Here is a 23,977-nt window from a genome sequence, read left to right as displayed (position 1 = left end):
GCGCACAGAAAGAGAAAATCACCTCTTGTGATTGTTTTTGTGCAGGAAGGTGTGCCTTCCTGCACAAAAACAATCATCCCCGCAGCGCAGGCACACTTGCACCATTGTGCAAGGGTGTTTGCAATGGCGCATAGCAGCCCATTGTGCACCAGCGCAGGGGAGAGAAACGGGATCCGTCATATGGTTGTAGGGTATGTAACACTTACAACGCAACTTTTACGTCGCATTCCGTTACAACGAAGATTTTACAACGCAGGATCCATTACATCGGATGCCATTACAACGCATGGCATTACATAGCAGATGCTATTACAACGCATACCATTACATCGTAAGTATTGGTAAGTATACAATTTTTATTTATTTTATTTAATATTATATAATTGATTTAATTATTATTAATTATAAAAAAAATTATTTATGTTTTTAAATATTATAAATTAAATATATTAATTTAAGTAATTTTTTTTAATAAGTATGAGAATAGGAGTATATGTTTTGGGGTACTGAGGTATATGTTTTGGGGTGTTTGGGTATTTTTAGGTTTTAGGGCAGGGTTTGGGTTTTGGGGTACAGGGGTCTTTTTAGGTTTTAGGGCAGGGTTTGGGTTTTGGGGTACAGGGGTGTTTTTAGGTTTTAGGGCAGGGTTTGGGTTTTTGGGGGGTTTGGGTTTTTGGGGTACAGGGGTGTTTTTAGGTTTTAGGGCAGGGTTTGGGTTTTGGGGTACAGGGGTGTTTTTAGGTTTTTGGGCAGGGTTTGGGTTTTGGGGTACAGGGGTGTTTTTAGGTTTTAGGGCAGGGTTTGGGTTTTGGGGTACAGGGGTGTTTTTAGGTTTTAGGGCAGGGTTTGGGTTTTGGGGTACAGGGGTGTTTTTAGGTTTTAGGGCAGGGTTTGGGTTTTGGGGTACAGGGGTGTTTTTAGGTTTTAGGGCAGGGTTTGGGTTTTGGGGTACAGGGATGTTTTTAGGTTTTAGGGCAGGGTTTGGGTTTTGGGGTACAGGGGTGTTTTAGGGTTCAGGGGTAGGTTTGTGTTTAGGGATAATTAAATTATATTTACCATTTTTAAATTAATTAAAATATATTTAATAAATTAAATTAATTATTTTACATTAATTACATTTTTAAATTAAATTAATTAAATTAAATAAATTATTAATATTAATTTAATTTAATTTCAATTTTAAAAATATGTACATTAAACTAATTTCATTATTTTAATTAAATTAAATTAATTACAATTTTTATTAAAATTACATTTATTAAATAGATATTATTTTATTAAAATAAATTAATGACTATTTTAAAATGTATTTTAATTAAATTGTTTAAAAAAAATTAATTAAATTAACTTAATAACATTTTTAAAAAAAGGTATACTTACCTATACTTACGATGTAATGCCATGCGTTGTAATAGCATCTGCTATGTAATGCCATGCGTTGTAATGGCATCCGATGTAATGGATCCTGCGTTGTAAAATCTGCGTTGTAACGGAATGCGACGTAAAAGAACGCGTTGTACTGACACCAATCCGGTTGTAGATATGACGCATCCTTTTGCTTCAAAAGTAAGGCAGCGCGGCACTGGCAAATGACTTGCGGCACCGCACTTCGTTACTTTTTTTGTAGATAAGGTCCAAAATGTCTAAAAGTCCAAAGGTTCTGCAGGACCAATAGCAAAATATTGCAATACTTTTTCTGTGCTCCAGGCAAGTCTTGTCCTCCACAAGGTTTTTGGGGCTCACCTTCTCCAAAAACACCTTTGAAAAACTGTGAGAGAGGAGTGCTCATTTCAGCACAGTTTCCATCTAAGATAAGTAAAGATCCATAAGTTTTAGTCAAAGTTCAATAATCTGGCTGTGTAATTTCACATGGTCTTTTAATTTTCAAAATGTGCATAGCATCTTTCTTCACTTGTGTATTTGTTATTCTCGTTTTTGCATTATACATACTCCTAGCAGATTCTCAGTCACACATTATGACTAGGAATCTACTTATAAGGGGTAAACTGGATAAATCAAATGTCATACAAACCTCACAATTGCAGGCCATAGACCACAGAGCTAGACAAAACGGATGAGCTCATACAGCAACTAAACTGTTAAAGATAGGGAAATTACATGATTTGACAGTGGACAAGTTACAGTAATACAAGTGCAGGCCTCAGTAGTGATGAAATAATGAAATAATCAAGATAGATAAATAAATATCTACACCAAAGTCACGAAATGATAACAGCCACAGCAGTATGAGCTATCTACGGGCAGTGAACTCATTTTGCTTCCATTAGTGATGTATGTTGATTTATATTGCATTTAATGAAAACACCATGCTGTTTAGCTGCACCAATGTAGGTGAAGCTTCACAAATGATTAGCTCAGCATCTGAGAAATTTATATTTTCTGTATCTTTCAAGGTCCTCTTAATCCTTGTAATAAGAAAGCCAGATATCTAAAACTCTGAGTAACTTTCAGTTTCTGTCACATGTATCTTTTCCATTGCTGCTTAAAGAACGGAACTGGATAACACGTAGTGAACTGTGAAAGGGATTAGTGTTATATGCTCACTTTCTCCCGAGGCAAATAGATGACTCTCTTTGAGTGCTTATTTTTCCCTTAATGTAAATGGTTGATACTTCAAGCAGGCATGGAGCCACTGCTTTTTTTCTCTCTACCAAGTTCAGCATTTAGACTCCGTAACCCAGAGTGAATTTTCTCTGACATATCACCTTTATACATATTTCTGAAAAGCTACCATTTCATTAGGCACCATTAGCCAACAAAAACAGAAGGTATTTGACTGCACAACAACTAGTGCCAACACTACTATTCGTGCAAGCAAATCTATATTTGTTTAGATTCACATTGCACATGGAAGAAGAAACATGGCTCAACCAGCCCCAACCATCCTTCAGCCAACTACAGAGTGCATATTAAAGCTGATTATTAGGTATGCTGATGCCTTTATTTGGTTCCTCAGTTTAGCTAATTGCTGCACGGAGTAACATATTGCTTTATAGTATTTCCATTAAAAAAAATCTTTCCCTTGATGAGGACCAGTTTGGTCAAATAAGGGCAAATATATTTGTTGGGCTTTTACAGCCATGGATGTTGGATGAAGTAACACCTAAGAATATAGGGCCTTATTTACAAGGCAATAACGCAGGGTGGTGCCGCAAGCCATTTGGCTGGGCTGTGCTGCATAAATTCCAAAGTAAAGGGATTCATCCTATCTACAATGATAAGACGGATCCCTTTTCTCTCCCTGCACTGGCGCACAATTACCTACCATGCACGGACGCAGGCACCCTTGCACCACAGTGCATGGGACTGCAGGTTGCGCCACTGATGCGTCACAAAAAATGGTACACCTGCAGCGCAATGGGCATGTGATCTAGAGCTGGTTTTACTCTAGGTGTGATGTACGTAGCAGTGACATTTTCATGGATCACTATGGAATGGAGTTGGAAGTATAGTCTTGCAAGTTACATATACAAAGAAGTGTGACTTGCAGGTAGGAACTAGGTTGAGTCACCATATTTGGAACAGCCATGTCGGCATAGTTTTCCCAAATTTTCAATTGCTGTTGATAATCTATATACTTCTCGGAAGATCTTTTTAGCCTTTTTGAGAGCTCGCATGTCAAGGCAAAAAAGGAACTTCCATTAATGCATTTTTGTTGGGAGTAGCGAAACCCAATACCCCGGAGGCATTGTTAGCCCACCAATAAGTCCAATATGGAGTCCATTTTAGATTCCTAAATGTATTGTTAAGCCATCCATAAATACCATATGGATTCCACTAGGAGCGACAGGGGCCATCACTATGTACAATGTGAAGTCTACCCAAAAGCAAAAAAAGACCCATTTCAGGAAGCAATGTTTAGACACCTAGATGTAGTGTATGAGACACCCCACACATGATCTCAACCTTGAGAGGCAACGTTAGACCACCTAGTAGTAGCATATGGAGATTACCCAGTAGTAATATACGTTCATCTCTATTTGCGGCACGTTTATGCCTCTTAGGAGTGGTACATAAAGTCCACACAAGATCAACAGAAGCTCAACTCATAGAGCCCTGTTAAGCAACATGGTGATTTCATGTGGATTCCACCCAGGAGTGACACACGCTCATCCAGTGGAGGTCTTATTAAGCACCATTTAAGTCTTTGTGGGAGTCTAAATGAAATATATACCAACCCACAGGAACAGTGCTAAGCCATCATTGAGTAATGCATGGAGTCGACTCAGCATCACTTGAAGCACTGTTTCGCAAGCTAGAAGTAACATATGGAGTCCCATCAGGAATAACAGCAGGCCAGTCCTCACAGTAATTTACTCAACCACAGAGAACGAAGTACACCACCACTGTGGTCCTTGGCTTTATAGCCAATTCATCTCTAGCTCTTTACAGGCTCAAACAGGCCCAAACAAAGCTGCCACAATGAAAGTCACCTTACCAGCTCTACCCTACATCTGGATGCCTCGGCTGGATTCCCTGGGAAGCGGAACAAAATACGGGGGAGGATAGTTTAGAAAGGGAATTCATGGGCTGACACATCGTTGGTGCTGGTCTAGCAACAAAGTCCGGTATGAAAGGAACCTTCACTGGGCAAGGAGAGGTGGCCACAGGTAGATGAGGACCTCAGGTTTGACTTAGCACCAAGAATAGCCAACAAATTCAACCTGAGAGGAACAATTTACGCACACCACAATAATACAGGAACACAATATAGGAAATCATGACTATTAAATGTACACGAAAATTGCTGAATGAATCGCACAAATGGAACTGGGTTTAGTGGAACAATCTTATTTTTAACTCAAGTCAGGATTAGAGGCAGGAATGTGCCCTGAACATGGGCGTGATTGTCCATCCAGGTCTTTTGGTCTGTTGCAAGCCTCTGAATTTCTATAACTAAAGAGATAATGTTGGCTGCTAGCCGATTAGTCATGAAATGTGGATGTTGCCAGACCTACCTTATTCTGCAAGACCCATTACCTGGTCCAACACACAATTAGCGCCATGTCACTCATAGGCATACCCTTTTTTTGTGTGTGGGTGATGCAGGTGGTATGTGAACGTGCTATCGCTGCTGTGGCCATGATGAAGGCGTGTACTGCTTCAGTTAGTTCTACACCATGCTGCATGCTGGAGAGGTGCTTACCTTGCACAGTCTCTACTGTTCCTTGTAGGAAAGTGCCCTTTTTGTATGGTCACCCCTCGCTTTTTTCCCCAATGATGATGGTTTTGACTCTGAAAGTGCAATGTGACTGCTAACCTGGCCCCAGTGCCAGTTCTCTTGCCCTAAAATATGATGAATGTAAATTTGTAACCTCAATTGGCATAGACCTTAAACCTCTTATAAGTCCCTGGTGAGTGGTACCAGTGGTACGTAGGCCATGGGAGTTAAAGGGGTCACCAGGGCCTTCAGCACTGATTGTGCCACCCTGACAAGCATGGCCTGTGCAGGTAAGAGTGGTGGCGCCCGGTGGGGTGGGGGGTTTGACAGACGACGAGGAGGGAAAATTAATTATTTATTTAATTTCCCCTCATCATCGTCTGTCGAATCGCCGCGCCTCACCGCTCGTACCTGCAAGGGCCGCTCCTGCACCCCGAGTGACCAAGTAAAGAGATGACAGCAGGTCTGCCATTGCAGACTGCAGGAGCACTGCAAACTGCTCAAGCCCGACTTTACCATCACCATGAGTGGCAAGGTCACAGCACTACTTTTAATATATGCCTGTCACTCCTAAGGTAGGCCTCAGGAGCCCAGGAGGCAGGGTGCATTATATTAAAGGGGCAGACATATAAGTGCAAGCGTATTTGTCTCCATAATAGCCTCCTTTAATTGGGAGTGACTATAAGTGTTCATGGGGGCCATAGGATAACATGGGCCAGCACCCAGGCACCCCAAGGTTGCAAGCTCCATTACGGTCCCACTGAAAAGTGTCATGTTTGGTATCAAACAACTTGTTTAATCAAACCGGATTTAGTGTTACATGCACCCAGGTGGCTGCCTTGGAGGTTGCCCACCTGGTGGCCTGAAGCTGCTGCCACCAAGACAGGAATCGAAACCCCAGCCAAGAGATGTGAACTCTCTCAGAAAGCAGAAACAAAGGCTTGTATAGGTGGGATATGTAACCAGAAAGGCCAACAGATGCACATCTAGGGTGAGCCTCAAAGCCCTCCCTGCATTTGATATGGAACAAGGCTTGCTGCCAGAGGAGGTAAAAGCCAACTGCATCCATAGTTTGGTACTGACCCAGTGTTTGATTCTAGTCTTCGACTGATGTGAGGTGGCCGGCAAACCCGCCTTCCGTCCCCTCCAGACACTGGACTGTCTACACACAGTCCCTTCTGGCACCCTGCTTTCTTGTGCATACGGCGTACACACCCGACTGCATTCACCCCGATTTTGAATTCCAGCAGCAAACACTGCTCCAAGGTGTCACCTACCCCACCAGGGACCTCACCTCCTCCCCTCAACGTCACAGTGAGACGTTCTCAAACCCTCAGAAGGCACTCCCGATTCTTTGGGCTTCACTTCATCCCAATCTTGTTTCCTGAGGTTGACCGCTGGGTCCATCACACAGACCTTGGCCATTCCGGTTCCTCCACCTGCTCTGTGATTATGCCATCCACCCACACCGCCACACAGCCCTGAAGAGTCACGGGATACGTTCCGCTTTGTGACGAAACACGTGTCGGCTGGCCATTTCTTTGTTGTTGCATCATTAAAACTTTCAAACTACTCCACTGGTGCCGACCACTTAAATACAAATACGAGACATTTCTACCAGTGTTAAATCCTCATTATGTGTGCCCAAGACTTTGTTCTCATTTATTGGGGTGGGTTTCACAACCCAAACATCCACCCAGGTTACAGGGTATTTCCCCCGACCTGGCAGCACCGTGCTTACTCTCCTCATTTCATACATTACGCTTATCAGCCTGCGCGCCAAGCTTCCTGTTTTATAAAAAAAAAACTACATCGAGATAACCATCACAAATAAACAGTAATTCTGTCTTTTAGTGGAAAATATATTTCCATTGGAGATCTATATATTCAGCAATTAAGTATTAATGTGTCAATATTCAAGCAAACCAAGAAGTAGTAGACAGGCAGATGATAATGAGAAAAGTGATACTACTTCCACTCTGCATCCTTCTCTACTGCAATGGAGAGAAAGTAAAGGAGTAGTTGTGGGGCAGACTATACTGACAAAGGTAATTACTACCATCTCCATGGCACACGTACTACTTTAATTCAAAGTAATATTCTTAGCACAAAATGCACCCTTACATCCAAAATGGATGTGAGCATGCATTTTGTGCTACGAAAATAGTGCTAAATGCAACAGAAGATAAACAGCGGCATGAGCAGCAGCTCACACTTCCTAAATGTGCTCTCGGGGATAGGATTTTTCCCCTCAAAATTACCTCTAATTAAGCAAGCTGGCGTCATTACTGTTAATTCCACATCATAAAGTTACACAGTTACCAAAATTATTCCGATTACTAGTGGCTAATGGAAATTCCCCCTAGTTATGCCCCCCTCTTTACTACACATGCATATTAACACTTTCCTGTTGATGTAAGGATTCGTTTTGAAAAACATTTCAGACTTTGAAAGGGGTGCTTTGTACAATTATTGTCCTTTAAAGCCCCCCCCCTTCTGATAGAGTTGGAAGGTGTTTTGGCACAAATATATGGAGCATGCAAGATAAGGTTGTAAACTGACAACTGCAGAATGTAATTTACAGATTCTTGATTAAGTTGTTGACCTTGCATGAAGTGTGAAATATCCAGAGTCATTACCCACAGAATGCTGAGAAAGGCTAATTGAAATTATCATGAAGTCTGAATCTAATAAGGCAGCTAAATGCCTGTATAAGGGATTGCAGCTATCCTAGAACTGTTCGGAAAGAGGGTAAGAGCTGAGTCTACTTTCATTTTTCCATACATCCTAATCAGAATTCCGTATAGAGGTCAAAAAGTGATATGCAGTCCCAATCAAACAGCAAATCACCAATCTGTCAGTTGCCCCATCCAGAACCAATCACCCCAATAAAAGGGGGATACCCCTTACAAAGTCGTCGGTTCCTCGATATGGTTACCTAGACATGCAAGTGTGGGTTACTTTTTTACAATCTGTGTACCAACTCCCATGTTTGCCACGTTGAGGCTATAATAGGGTTCAAGGCCCTGCTATTAGCGCTATTAATGCTATAGAGTACCTCATATTGTATGTATGACATTACAACGCATGCTTTTACATCGCATGCTGTTACAACGCAGGTTTTACTACCCATACCATTACAACGCATAGCGCTTTGGGGTGCTGGATAGTGAATAGTTTAATTTACTATTCCAACTCCAGTCCCCGTGGACACTAGGGAAGGTGTTGGATAGTAAATTAAATCTATTCCCTGTCCTAGAGCGCCCCCCAGCGCAATGCGTTGTAATGGTTTTTGTTGTAAAACCTGCGTTGTAATAGCACTGCGTGGTAAAAGTTGCGTTGTAAAGGATGTTTCCCCCTCATATTGCCTTGTAGCCAAAAGGAAGTCTTCTTGAATCTCCATCCATGCTGGGGAGATATTCCCATGCCAAACATTTGCACCAGGGGTGCAAGTGTGTGTGATTGGTGGAATGTGAGGATGTGGTGTAATGGGAGACCACCTGAAGAGGCGGCTTGGTAAAGTGTGGCACCTTAAGTCTCGGCCTTGCTGCATCCCATATGAAGTTCATAATCGTAAATTCTGTTTCACTTTAAAGTGGTTTGGGTATCACTATGGACAACATGGTGAAGATATAATTACATGTTGGGCTGCATTCACGTATACCACCTCTCCTCTCCCCCTAAATGACAAATTGAGCGAGGACCACTTTAGGAAGGCAGCTGAGGCTTTCCTCCTAAGCTTCTGTACATGATTTTCCACTATATCTTGTAGTCCCCTATTTACTATAATTTCAAAGTATTTAAGGTTCTTTTACGACCCAATTACGTGGAGCAACCCCAGCGAATTTCTACCAATAGCAAATGTGAGTGGTAGGTTTTCTATTTTACCCCAGTTTACACTGTACCCTAAGAATATGGATAAGTCCTATAGAACTGGCATGCAGCATAATATAGAGGATGAAGGGTTCAGCAGGGTGAGGAGAATATTGTCTACATACAAACATCGTTTTTGCTTAACTGCTTGTGTCAAGATGCCCCCTACACAGGGTAGAGGGCAGGTAAAGTTTCAATTTTAAGCAGATATAAAAGAGTTCCTTGAACTTCTCTACAATTCATCTTTGCACCTAGGTTAGTATACAGACATTTTACCTTGCCCGCAAAGCCGGGACCTAGACCTCCCCTCTCCATGGTGCCAAACAGATCACACCTCTCAACACAATTGAAAGTTCTTTCTTCATTAAAGCAGAGGGCAGCCTTCTCATATGGTCCATTATGTACCTGCAACATTAGTGACATTTAAGGCATATTGATCTTATACAATTCAATCGGGAATGGTACTTCTTCAGGAGATTTTCCAAAGCCTATATTCTTTCCTTCTGCTCTAATCTTGCCTATTGGTTTATCACATTCATGCTTCTCTCCCCTCTTGTGTGGGCATGTGAACACCAACCAGGAATCTGTTTTTTAATATTATATCTTGGCGCTCGGAGGATTACACTTTTCTAAAGTGTGAAGCAAATTCATTAGTGATGTTAATTGGGTGATTTTTCAATTCCTCTCTGTTATTCCTGATTGCAGTTATCACTGAGGAGGATTCTTTCTGATAAAGTTGGAGGCCAAACATCTACCTGTGTTTTCACCATACTCGTATCGCCTCACTTAACCCTAGAAAGAGCATATTCCGCTCAGCTGGTAAAGAAGGTCTTCAGCTTTTATTTGGTTTTCATCAGATCGCTGTGGCCAGAGGATCAGTTTCAAGCTGGCTGAGTCTTCATTAAGTGCCAAGTAGTTGTTTAGGTATGAGCACTGTATCCTTTTGTCAGCCAGCTGTCTATAGTTAATGTTGGACTTGGCCCTTTTGGCAGGGTCACCCCGAAACTTTTTGCATTCTCCTACCCTGTTTCAGTAACAGTTTAGTAGAAGGCGCAACAAGACCCATAGATAATGTTAAAACTTCTGCCAATTTTCACAAGCAATCTTTCACTATGCCATATTTCACAAGCTGCAACTTCCAACAATGTGGTATAGGACACAAGGAAAAATTCTATACATCTGTTTGTACCTTGTACACAGAACTAGAATGTGTATTCTCAATCTTCTTGATGGAGGAGGTGGTGCACTTCCATAAATGTGAGATCCCTGAGTAGGTGGTTGAGCATACCTCTATCATTAGTGCATGACATGCCTAGCTTGCGTGATCTTTCTAGTGATAGGTGCATCGTCATGGTCAAGTCCCCGCCCATTATCAGTTTACTGCTACCTAATCCAGTCAAAACTCTGGAGAGGTCAGCAAAGAAACATCACTTAGCCCCACTTGGCTCATACACAGAAAAGAACACCACTGTGTTGCCCTGACTCATGACCTTTGTAAAGACACAATGACCTGCTTGGTCAGCCCAAGTCTTGACATTGTGAATTAGGAGAGAGACTTGTGGAAAAGAATCACAACACCACCCTTCTTGTGAGATATTGCGCTTCTGTCTTCTAAGTATGTGAAACATTTAGAAATAGGAAAACTCCTCAGAGGATTGTTGGTGTCACTGCCTGCACAAAAACAATCCTGCCTGCAATGCAGGCAACCTTGCACAATGGTGTAAGGCAGCAGGTTGTGTGCCAGCGCAGGCAGAGATCATGAATGTACCGTATATTGTCAAATATTGTGCATACCAGCCCTCTCCCTTTCACAAAGCGCAAAGATTGATTAATCAGGCCCAAACACAATGGTTCAATACTTTCTACAGTTATGGCTCTCTTCTGCTAGCAACGTTTGCAGTGGGTTAGTGGCCGAAATTGGAATGAGAAGGGCCCCTAAACTCTGCAGACACTTAGCTAATGTGCGTGACTGTGTCACTCCCAGTTTGGCGGTTCTAACCTCAAAACCTATGAGTCTCTGCTGAAGAATGATTAACCTAAGGCAATATAAGGCTGGTCAATGAAATATTTACTAGCACAAGTTAAATATAAGGTGCTCTTTGCTCTGTGTCCTTGATATCATATCTGTGTATGAACAAAGTAGAGAAGTGGTTTATGACGGGTAGATGCTTTCCTAAAATGCAATTCACTGGAAAGTGAGCACATGGTCTGCTGCTGATCAATAAAGAATGATTATGTTGCATTTTTAGTGAGCACGTGACAACATAATACCATAAATTCAAGTTGATAAAACATACAATTTGCATAAAGTGGAAAAAAGCCCAAAGTTATTATACACAGTTCAAATTTGTATGAAAATGAAACAACATTACTTACAGTTTAATAATGTGCGGATGTCGAAAGAGTTTAAGGTTTTGAATTTCTTTCTTGATTTTGCCAACAACATCTAGATTACGGATTTTCTGGCGATTTAAGATTTTCACTGCCACTTTATGTCCTGTTAATTGATGTTCACCAACTATTGGAAAGATAAATGTTTAATTACAATACATTAGGAATGATCACAATCATTTTTTGACAATTTAGCACAAGGGAATCAAAACAAGACCAACCAGTTAAATTGCCTTTTCTACACAGTTATCAAACAGTTAACACAAATTTGTGAATCCCTATTGCTAAACTGACCTGTGTATAGTCCTTTACTGAACATATAATCTCATGTGGAAAGTTCCACTGCAATATTACGGTTTGTTTTTATTTAGATAATGACCACTAAAGTAGGTCGACAAATCATATGAAATAAACAAGTCAAAAAACTTTCTGTTCAATAAAACAACTAAACAACAATTACAAATTAATTCTAAAGGAAAATCTCTGAGTCCACTAATTAATGATATTGTATATAGACTGCAATTAAAACCTTTCAGTTCAAAGTTTGCTGGAGATGTGTCTGTAATTGTAATTGCATTTATATAGCGCTTACTACCCTTGTTGAAGCGTTGAAGACATTTACGGTAAGCAGCATGCTTCTCCAGGACCCAAGGTTAGTGATTAGTCTAGTGTTATTATTTAATGCACGCATGGAAACCATTCAAAACATTCAGTTGTTTGTGGTAGATTACATTATTAGCCATTAGGTGTGATCATTAGTGGGATTTAATGCAGATCATTAGGTGTGATCATTAGTGTGATTTAATGCAGATCTTTGGTGGGGTTGACAGATGAGCTACAGGGGATTAGGTATTGTTAGGTTTGCAAGGGTAAGGCTTTTAAAAAAGGAAAGGTTCTGATCTTGAAATGAGTTGTGGGCAATCTGCAGAAATAGCTTAATAGGCAGTAAGGTGACTGTGCCTGTGACTTAGAGACAGAGAGGGGAGGCATGCCATGAATGGAAGAGGAGTGTGCCATTTGAAAGACAAAAAATGTGGCAATAATCAGAGGCTTTAAAAAAAAATAGTGTTTAGATAGTGTAAGATTTAGAAATATAGAGGATATTTTTGAGATAGCATGAAATCTTAGGATGTTAGACTGGAGAAAGAAAGTATAAAGTACTTGTGATGGGCACCAGAATCAGGCGAACAGTCTGTTTACTGCTGGCTATCACTAAACCACTACTGCATCAAGGTTAGCTGATTGGCTCAGGGTTTGGAAGCAATGGCTGAATGCATTTACTGGGAAAATCTGACACAGTGAGCTAATTTGTTCAGGGTTTGGAAGCATAACCTGTTGGCTGGATGCATATCCTGGGAAATGTAAACCTTTTTAGGCTTTGCTCAAATGAAAAAGAAAACTTAAGATCATATCAATCTGAGAAAATATATGGGTAAATAATGCAAACATTGAGAAGGAGATTCTGCACATCTTGAAGTTGCTGCCTTGTGATGTTCATCTTCAAGTTTGGCTCATAGTATTAATTATAACAGTAAACTGGGATCCCTTTTGATGCCCCTGATTGTGGAATAGCACACAAAGGAGACTGAGTACAGCTTTCCCAGATAAGTGTATTGTCTGCATTCATATGGCTGTTGGGTAGAGATTCAGACCCAGAGTTGAGGAGGGTGGAAAGTGGTCTCCCTTTGTGTGGTGCCTACTTATGACATTACAGTCCTCTGAGTTTTTCACATTTGCATTGTACTCCTCATGCAGGGTTTTAAACCTGTGGTTCATCAACTACTCTTCTCAGAGGCAGCCACAAGTCCAAAATGTCACTCCACACAGCAACCTGACCTCGACCTCTTATGGCAAAAGATCACCGACCTGGAAGACAGATCGCTTGTAATAATTTTCATATCTGTGGGATCCCGGAGGAGGTGGAACAGAGCAACAGGTTGGATTTTCTAAAGCACTTCTTCCCCAAGCTGCTGGATCTCCATCTTCCTGAGTCGCTAGGATTTCAGAGGGTGTACAGAATCCAGGCTCACTCTTCACCCCAGCCACACTCTCCTCACACAATCGTTGCTTTTTTCCCATCTGCCACCAACACACAAGAGCTATTCTAAAGGCGGCAAGGTGTTCTCCAACACCGCTGCTTTATGAGGGCCACAGTATCTCTTTTGCGACTACTCTTCAACTACCAAGTTGCAATCATTTCTCACCCTTCGCCCCAGACTCCAGAAATGGGACCTAAAATATGCATTGTTTGACCATGAACACATAGTTCTTACCATTGATGGCAAGATTGAAGATTTCTTTGAGTCGGATGCTCTAGAAGGCTGGATGGACTCCATGGATGACTCTTCTGTTGACAGGCTGTATATGGCAGATGCAGCTAATTCCTACTTGCCCCCTACCGAAGCTGCAGACTGCTCTCTGCCCAACCATCACCTGAGACACCAACACCCGCAGATGTCACGATGCAGGGAATCTGATTGTGTGGGCCTCAATCAGGTGGCAGAGGCTCCCCACAATGAAAAGAGAAAGAGACAAGTCCTGATTGCCTCTCAGACCTGCATCAAAATGAGTGATCCCTGACAGAGCCCTTCTTCCAGTCTCGGACATTGTACCAGTTTTGTTTTTCCATTACTGTGCTTTATTGATTACCTACGCACACTTCATTGGGTGCCCTAGGCCTGATGGACTCTGGGCAGAATCAGGGAGGGTTGGTGATGCATGAGCACACCGCTGGGGCCAAGGCCTCTCAAGACCTCCACACATTTATTGCAACACTTGGTGGCCCTATGGCATTGTTAAATCTACTTGTGTCTCATGTACGTTACACCCCACATGTCTACCCAACTCCCAGTTCTAACTGCCCCATGGCTGCACTGGAGTCCGTCATCCCATTTCTGGGCAACTAGTGGAATCTCCCTCTCTGCCTGTTTTGTTTTGCTACACTGCTGAGAATTGATAGGCGGGCATTTTACACCCTGCCCCTCGAGCGGATACCCCCCTCTTCTCCTAAACATTTATTAATTTATTTATCCATTTATAGAGCGCCTGGTTACACCTAACGTTGTGTCCCCGCGCTAAGACTCAGAACTCAGCGCAAGATGATAGGAAGAGATATGCCGTCAACTGATTCATCTGTCGATCGGATGAGTACTAGTCATCCTAATCGTCCTTTTTTTCAAATAGCCACGTTTTAAGTTGTTTACGGAATTTTCTTTCACACGTCTCTGTTCTCATATTTATTGGAAGAGTCTTCCAGATCTTGGTTGCACGGTATCTGAAAGACCGACCCCCCATCCTGTCTCTGTAGATTCTTGGTATGGTAACCATGTACTTGTCCGTGGATCTTAGATTTCGTCCAGGGATATAATGGGTTAGTAAAGGCTGCAGATATTTTGGGCCGTTGAGTGACAAGATCCGGTGGCAATAGCACATTACCTTGAAAAGCACTTTCAATTGGTAGCCAGTGCAGTCTTACCAGTACTTTCTTCATACTGTTTTTTTAGGTAGTCTACGCACCAAACGGGCAGCTGCGTTTTGGACTCTCTGCAGTTTTGATATTCCTTTCTTTGTGGCCCCTATTTATAGCACATTGCCGTAGTTCAGTTGGGATGTCACTACGGCATGTACTATTGTTTTTCTTGCTGCGGGCGGGAGATGATCAATGATCTTTTTCAGGGTTTTTATGGGTCCATAGCATTTGCCAGCTACTTTCCTGATCTGGTTATGAAACGTCATTTTCTCATCTAACCAGATTCCCAGATTTTTCACCTCTGCCTTGGGGGTGGGTGTTGTGCCTAGAGATTCGGACCACCATGCAGAGGACCATATGGATGGTGCCTTGCCCACAATCATTACTTCTGTTTTGCTTCCGTTCAGTCTAAGGCAGTGGTTAGACATCCACTCTGACACATGCGTTAGACATTCTGAGAAGCGGACTGCAGCTAGCTTTTGATCCTGAGACAGCAATACAATCAGCTGCGTATCGTCCGCGTAAGACACGATCAACACATTATATTGCTATACTTGTTCTGCCAGTAGAGCCACTTACTGGTTGAAAAGTGTTGGGCTCAAAATTGAGCCCTGTGGTACTCCATGTGCTAGTGGGAAGGTCTTAGATAAGTGTATTTGTTGTGCGACTTGAAAACTCCTTCCAGAAAGGAACAAAGTCATCCATTTCAGTGCCCTGTGTCTGATGCCACAGATTTCGAGTCTTTGTAGAAGCAGTGTGTGAGATACGGTATCAAACGCCACACTAAGATCCAGCAGGATCAGTGCGGCCGTTTGTCCCCCATCTGCCTGCTTCCTCAGTTCTTCTGTCGCCAGTAGAAGGGCAGATTCTGTCGAATGGGCCCTTCTAAAACCTGACTGAGAAGGGTGTAACAAGTTGTTAGAGTTAATATGTTCTGTCAGTTGTTTATTTACAATTTTTTCAGCAATTTTGGCTACAAAAGGAAGCAGTGAGATAGGCCGTAAGTTCTCTAGCACGGTACTCGCAATTGATGGTTTCTTTTTCAGAGGTTTGACAATGACCTGTTTCCATTTCGCGGGAACCACGCCTTGTTGGAAGGATCGGGAGACAACTTTTGAAATCTGTGGCATAACCACAGCTGTTCCCTCCATTATTGTTCCTGGTTGGGCTGGGTCCCAGGGTGAGCCTGATTTTATGTCCCTAGCTGTAGCTATCAATTCTGTTATTTCTGGAATACCAAATTCATCTAGAGTGGTCCCTGGAGTCTTTGTTGGTTCAGCATAAATTTGGCTAGTCCCCTGTCTAGCTTCTGCTGGGAAGGAATCATATATTTTTGTACCTTCTCTGAGAAGAAAGCTGCTATCTTGTTGCAGCTTTCTACAGATGCTATAGTGTCATCGTTCTCTGTTGGTGTTTTTAAGGATTTCAAAATAGCGAACATTTCTTTTGGAGCGTTGTTAGTTTTCTTTATCTTGTCTGTGTAGAAGGTGCATCTGGAGAGCTTAATCATTGTGTGATAGTCTTTTAGTTCCTCCCTGTAGATCTTTTTGGCCTGGCTACAGTATTGCTTGGTGGTGGTCTGACCATGGGATAGGCCATGGTAGCTCCACTTCTAGTTCTACCATGTTAGAGAAAATAGGGTCTAGAATATGGCCCTTTTGATGTGTAGGGTGTTCCACTATTTGTACCAAGTTTATTATTGAGAGATCTTTGCAGAGTGCATTTATGACCTGATCCAGTTTGTTGTCGAAGTGTATATTTAGGTCGCCAAGTATTAGAAATTTTTTATATCTTAAGGCAGGGGATACTATCTTTTCTTCTAGACTCACTATAAATTGTGTAGCTGGGCCTGGTGGTCTATATATCAGGAATCCAGTTATTGAGGTGTCTTCTGGGACTCTGATCGTGAAGGAGAAAGCCTCACACTTTTCTAGATTTGCTTATTTTATTTCACATTTTATTGGGGAAACATGGATTATGGCGATCCCGCCTCCCACTTGGCTGATTCTGTCCTGCCTTACTAGCCTCTATTCAACTGGAATGGCATCCAAAATGTGTGGTGTGGAGTTTTCGTTCAGCCAGGTTTCAGTTAGGAATAGGACATCCAACGATTTTTCTCTTAATAGATCGTGGATCTCGTATTTGTGTTTGGCCAGTGATCGACAGTTTAGGAGCATCATTTGTCGATAGCTTATCTTTGTCTTAATTGCTGCTACGGTTAGCGATATTTTACAGTTCTCTCCTTCTACAGACATTTTATGTATGCATGCTTCCTCCATAGGCCTGGATAGTGCCCTTAGTGCGTCTCCTGAGTAGTGGATTCTGTCTAGTCGCTCAGTATTGAAACGGCCAGGCGTCTCGGGCTTTGGGTTCGGTCAGGCTCGGACGGGCGCAGACGGGCTTGCCATTGGTGCGTCCACTGCGCGCGTCCGTCTGCACATAGTTGTTTTATGGGGAGTAAGCGTAAGGCTCCTCCTCTGTCCCTCCCACCGAAAGTGAGGTTTTCCAAGCCCTGACCTGTGCTTTCCTCAGTCACTCCCTCCACACAAAAGGCACACAGCCGGGGTGGACCGGGCCTGTGAGTCAGCCAGGAAGTCAGAAAATGCAGGTACAAGATTCCCAGTATACTGCAAGTGCTCAGTTTGGTATTTGTGCACTATAACAGCCTTCGTTGCACTCAGTTAAAAAACGGCAATTTTAAAATAACAGCGTGTCAGCGCGCGCCTCTTACTGCTGGTTCAGAGGTCTCAGCGCGATCTCCTGCACCCTGTCACTTTGTAGGGAGTGAGCGTAAGGCTCCTCCTCTGTCCCTCCCAACGGAAGTGAGGTTTTCCAAGCCCTGACCAGTGCTTTCCTCAGCCACTCCCTCCACACAAATGGCACACAGCCGGGGTTGACCGGGGCCGGTGAGTCAGCCAGGAAGTCAGAAAATGCAGGTACAAAATTCCCAGTTTACTGCAAGTGTATTGGATCTAGGTGGTCAATCTGCACCTCCTAGCATTGGAGTTAGCTTGAAGCCTCAACGGATTCCCGCTTTCCACTTAGTTAGTGAGGCTCCCTCACTTCCTTTCTCCCTGAGCTCTCTCTCCTCCCCTACGAGGTTAAGACCGACATCCTCTCCCCTTCTACCACGGTGAAGCCAAATGGATAAACTCTTGCTCAGATCACTCTATACTGGTGGTTCCTTTCGAATGACATCTAGACCCTTATCCTTGGTCATGTTGAATGTTAATGGCCAATGACACTATGGACGAAGGAAAGTATTGCAATATTTACGCCTGAGGCATGCTGATATCGCACTTATCCAGGAAACACACTTGTTCCCAGAAGAATCCCAGATGCTCAAACTTGATTGTGTAGGTTGCTAGAAGAAGTAGGCAAGTGACCAGTTATGAGTAGTCCTCCCTGTCCCGTAACTCCTCCAAGAAATGTAGAGTCGCCATTCTCATCTTCCATAACTTCCCATGTAGGGTACTGTGGTGTGGCCATTAAAGAACTGTATATGTAGTTTCTAGTTGTAGCGGTGACATAGTGAGAATCCACTATGACATTCAGAGATTCTATGAGTAAACATTGGGAACATTAAGCAGATCGGTTGGGATCTGGATGTGTCTATCTGGCTCTGTGTATATTTCACTTATTTCCTGTTTGTAATGCCAATTAATCTTTTATTGGTTCAACCTTTCTTGCCTGTGTGTCACCGTCACTTTATATTTTGCGATTGCAGATTTGTGGAGGACTTACTGCTACAAATTGAGCCCAGGAGAACATATACAAGAAACTGTTGGTACTTTCAACTCTCTACATCAAGATAGCATCTGTGGAACACTTGGGATGGATTTTTCCTGGATATGGTAACTTTTTATGCATTATTTTAGGGACAGTGTTCCCCTGTGTAGTTTGGTTGACAGTCGGACGTATCCTGGCTAGACCACCTTGGTCGAGCATTCATTCCTTGTGTTTTTGTGCTGTCGTGCATTCCAGTGCATTGCACTCTAGGCATTCCAAGCCCAATGTTGTCAGACCAGCGAGCTGTATCGTGTGCATTGTCAGTGCATGCTGGTGATTTTATATAGTTTCAAAACATCTACTCACATGTGGTATCCCGTACGTGTATGTGCTGCCAGTTCTACCTTCTCCAAAATCCCTGCCTCAAGATTCCAGTGGCCCTTTCTGCAGTCCTTCACTCACGGAAGCATTTAAAGACAATGACTATTTTAATGCTCTTCTTTGCCAGCACCATCACCTATTGAGCGTATTTAGTATAGCGGTTACAATTCAAATTATTTTATCTGTTTCACCATCAGCTATCTGCTCCCTTGTGCAGAAGATCATCCTGCATTGTGAAATCAGCCTTGCACATAGTATAAGTGTTCTAACTTGTGTGATTGTGCCAACAGTGATTGGCATGCTTTTTCAAGACAGTGATCAGCACACTAAAATCCTGCTGATTAAAGTCCAAAGTGCTGACAGCAATTAGCATGCTTTAGCTTGTATTTCCACAACATTCTTCATATTTCATAGGACATATACAGCAGTGCACCATCTTCTTTTTGTAGTTTGTTTCAATTGTAGATATACTGATTTATTATGTGAATTAGTATTACATGATGCATTGTATGCTGTAACGTTTGTATGTGTGGTTTAGTATATTTTAGCTGTATGTTTAAGTGATCTGGGTCAAAATGATACAGACCACACCTCCCGCTCCTTTTTTCTAAGAAGCTGGAGAACCTCAATTGAAATGGCGATTAGGTTATTTAGGGCCAGAAGTAGGTAAAAAACATTTACCGATTTTAAAATACCGAATTGTACCGATTCGGTATTTCAAAATCGGTAAATGGTATGTAGGTCCCAACATCTGGATTCGTTACCGAATCCTTAACAATTCTTTAATTACCGATTCGGTAAATACCGAATCGGTAATGCCCATTCATTCCTATGGGCTTTGAAGCCCATAGGAATGATTAGGCATTACCGATTCGGTATTTACCGAATCGGTAATTAAAGAATTCACAAGGGGGCAGGGGGTGTCACTTTGACACCCTCTGGCACCCCCAAAACAGGCACAGGTGCCATGTGGCAGGCATACCTGCCCTAAGGGCAGGTCTGCCTGTCACATGACATAGGTGTGCATGCACACATGTGCATGCACACCGGAATCGGTATTTTACCATGAAGTTGGATTTCATGGTAAAATACCGATTCGTTAAGGCCTTTGGGACTCAGAAGAGTCCCACCTACATATGGAATTTACAGAATCGGTAAAATTACCGATTCGGTATTTGACCGAATCGGTAATTTTACCGATTCTGTAAATGTAGATTTACCTACATGTGGCCTTGGATTTAGGCCCCTACATACCGATTGGCCATTTACCAGTCGGAAACGGCCAAAATCGGCCGTAACCGGTCGGTAAATGGCCTGAAACGGCCACCTACATCGGGCCCTTAATGCTTATCTTGGTGCCACTGATGGTCAGAAATTGAAACCTGCTAGAAAGAGGAATTTGTGTATTATTATTTAGGCATAGAGGGGCAATGTTTTTGACCATTTACTAGACATTAACCCTACTGAATATTAGAAGCTGGATGAATACCAAAGTGCAGTTAAACAGTTAGAAGTTAATTTTGAAGGTAAAATTAATTTGGATGTTCGCAGAGATCAGTTATATACCAGAGCACATGCCCTGCAGAGTTTACTGACAAATATTTGACTAAAGTGTTGGCATCATATTGTGATTTTTAAAATTTCACTTCTCAATTGATAAGGGATCAGCTAGTGGCAAGATGAAGTCCTAAGAAAATCCAGGAGTGATTGTTTGTGTGCAATAATCCATCTTTGGATGAGACAGTTGATATAGCCAAGAGCATAGAATCTTCTAGAGACAATTCTATACAATTAGAAAGCAATTTACAACAAGTCACTTTTGTAAACTATGGTTCCAACAGAGGGCAACAAGCAGATCGTGGGCAACCAGTTTTGGCACATGCAAATCGAATGCAAGGGAACACCAAATATATTTCTTTTAAGTGTGGGTCATTTTCTCATGTTTCAAGTTTTAGGAATTGTCCAGCAATTTCTCAGGAATGTTGGAAATGTAATGAACCAGGTTACTTTGGCAAAGTATGTAGAGAAGGCAGACGTAGTAGTAGAGGTGCAACAAGAGGTACGGATGTTCGTACTGTGCAAAGTCAAGAAAATATAGATGATATACAATGTTTGGAAAACAAGGGGAAAGAACTTGTGTTCGCCTTAGAAGTTACAGAAACTTAGGGTGATTTTAATGCCAAGAGTTATAGTGACCTATTAATGGTTCTTGTAATTCATGGGTGTACTATTCCTTTGTTTGTGGATTTTTGAGCCAGGATTACCATTATTGATATTGATATTTCTAAATTTTTGAAAATTGGGAAGATCAAGCGTTTTCACTACCACATGTAATAACTACAGCTTTTGAGGGAAGTAAAATTGATTTACTGGGTTATTTTTGGGCTAATATTGGATTCTCCACGAAGGAATTCTAAGGGAAAGTTTGAGTAGCAAAGAAAGATATCAATGTACTTGGATACTGGTATCAAGCTGATTGTGGTATTGTAATAAGACCTGGAAAAAACATCCTGTAACACTTAACGAGGAACAGAATGTTGGAAGAATCATGTCCAATGAAAAACTTCAATTGGGTGTTAGAGTTTGCCAATAGTTTCACTGATCAGAGTGAGAAAAACTAAATTTTTGAATACCATATTGAGGTTAAGGAAGGTTTTCACCCTGTTAAACCCAAATTGCGCAATGTGCCTTTTAGCACAAGTGGAACTTTATCCAATTTACTGCCTCAAATCCAACATGATGGTATAATTGAGCCAGTAGATACAATATCATGGTTATCCCTGGTTGTTCTAACTAAAAAAAAGCTCAGGAGGACTTTGAATATGTGTGGGTTTGAGAAGTGTTAATTATGCTATTTGGGTAGAAAATGTTCCCATTCCTCGTATTGAAGATCTTATTTCAGCGGTGAGTCAGGCGAAATGGTATGCCAATTTGGATTTAAAAACAGCATATCATCCTTTGGTATTGGACAATGAATATCATCATTTGACAACTTTTTTGACACCTGATGGTACATTCCAATTTTGTAGGATGCCAGTTGGTCTGGGCTCCACTGCTTATGTTTTTCAGAAAGTGATCCTCCTAGGGATAAAAAAATATTGTGGTATTCCAAGTTGATCTGTTAGTCTTTGCAAACAATATGGGCGTACACAATGTTACACTACTTCTGATGCTAACTGCTGGAGTTCTGGACTTTTTGGTTCCGTCCAGAGGTGTCAGGGAACAACACCCAAAGACCCCGGAGTTCCACCTGCCTTGGTGCGCAAATGAACAGAAACACGGGCTTCTCGATGGTGGCGTCAAAGACCAAAGGTTTATTACTGCAGGGACACAGAAGTCACAGAAACTACGCATGGGCAGTATCTAGGAGCCTGTTCAAATTGTACAAAGAGGGTTGCTCCTTATATACTAAATTTTGGCCTTCAGGCGAATTCTTCACATGTTGGTACATTCCCAAAACCCTTGGGTCCTAAACAATAAATATTTGGCGTACACAGGAACCGTTGATAAAATCTGATACCAAACATCTACGAAGAGGGGTTCCCACTAGTTCATCACAATCCCTTGTCAATATTGCATTCAAGAGCCGGACCGCCTCATCGTAAATTTCGTTACCTCCCCCTAATAAAGATTCAGAAAGAAAGGAACGGAGCCAGGTGTGGAAGATAGAAAAGCGGGATAAGAGATGTTTGTGGGTTGTAAATGGGCAAGGCTACCGGCTTCGGCCGCCTAATCATGATCGGGACAATGGACACGAGAACCAGTTCAGTTGGGCTGGCCTCAGGCAGAGGAGGCAGCCTTTGTCGAGTCATGTAGCTACAGCGTGATCTGGTTTAAGGTGTACGTGTCATGAAAGAGGTGAATCTCCGGCTAAGGCTACGTGTCCTTAATCGAAATGAAGTGATCAGAGGTTATTGCGTATGTGAGGGCAAGAAACACAAAATGGCTGCCATGATCTAAGATGGATGCCGTGGGTAGATCAGAAATGTGTTCATAACAGGAGTACTCTTACTCGTATCGTAGCGAAAACACCAGGATATGCTAAATGGATCATTTGCGGTTCGCTGATACCAATATTATGTATTTCCGACAACATTGAAAACACGGGTTCAAATCGTCACGGAACCTCAGACCCTCCTTTTGCCCTTACATAGGCAATTACTCAGTCTATGTCAGAATCTAATTCTATGCTCATCAGGTCAGTGACATGCTGTTGTATCATCATCCTTTCTCGTGCCTTTTCTCCAAGCGCAGGTGGTTTCCTAAAACAGGTTGCAGCACAAAGACTACACAGGGCTGGACCACACTGGATAATCAGGCAGCATGAGAAGAGGAATGCTAAGATGACACCAACGACCATTAGAACCTTCCATCCCCACGCTGAGATCAGAGTCCAAAACCACTCCATGAAGGACCAGTTTCCCTTGTCTACGTGTATAGAGTCGGAAATCTTGTGTAGCTTAGAGATCGCCTCATAGACTGTTGGAGCATTATTGGGAATAAAGACACAGCAGCTTGATTGGATCATTCTACATACCCCACCTCGATCTGCAAGTATAACGTCTAGGACCATACGGTTCTGCAACGTCATGAGTCTATCCGCCTGCAGCTCAGCTGTCAAATTGCTAAGGGCACCAGCAGTTTCGGTAATAGTAGATTCAACTACCCGTGTTAGCTGACGTATGTTTCTACTATTGGCCATAGGCCCCCAGAACGGAAGGAAGCCTTTGAAGAAGTCTCCAGCTTCCTGACCAGCGGTATCTTCCTTGCTGAAGACACCTCTCGCTACTCTAGTCTTGTGGTATTCAGGTGAAGCAGTGTATGTTGGAGGCAACAATCGAGCAATATAACATGAACCTGAAAAGTCGGCAGGCAACCATGTATAAGCTCTGTCTCGACAGATGAAGTAGGTACCCCTAGCAGTAAGAAAGGCAGGGGAAGAGTTAGCCGGA

General features: G+C 42.3%; 1 protein-coding gene across 1 annotated transcript in view; it reads right to left on the bottom strand.

Moving 5' to 3' along the window:
- The window catches only part of PRKAA2 (protein kinase AMP-activated catalytic subunit alpha 2), a 260,253-nt gene that overhangs the window by 166,900 nt on the left and 69,376 nt on the right, over positions 1 to 23,977 (bottom strand). Inside the window, exon 2 of the mRNA XM_086952736.1 lies at positions 11,432 to 11,573. Within this exon, the coding sequence (XP_086808862.1) occupies positions 11,432 to 11,573 (142 nt within the window). The remainder of the gene's footprint in view (positions 1 to 11,431; positions 11,574 to 23,977) is intronic.

The sequence above is a fragment of the Lissotriton vulgaris genome, chromosome 1_1 (genome assembly GCF_964263255.1).
Source record: "Lissotriton vulgaris chromosome 1_1, aLisVul1.2, whole genome shotgun sequence".
Lineage (NCBI taxonomy): Eukaryota > Metazoa > Chordata > Amphibia > Caudata > Salamandridae > Lissotriton > Lissotriton vulgaris.
The sequence above is the reverse complement of the archived record's forward strand: the minus strand, read 5'-3'. Positions and strand labels throughout refer to the sequence as shown.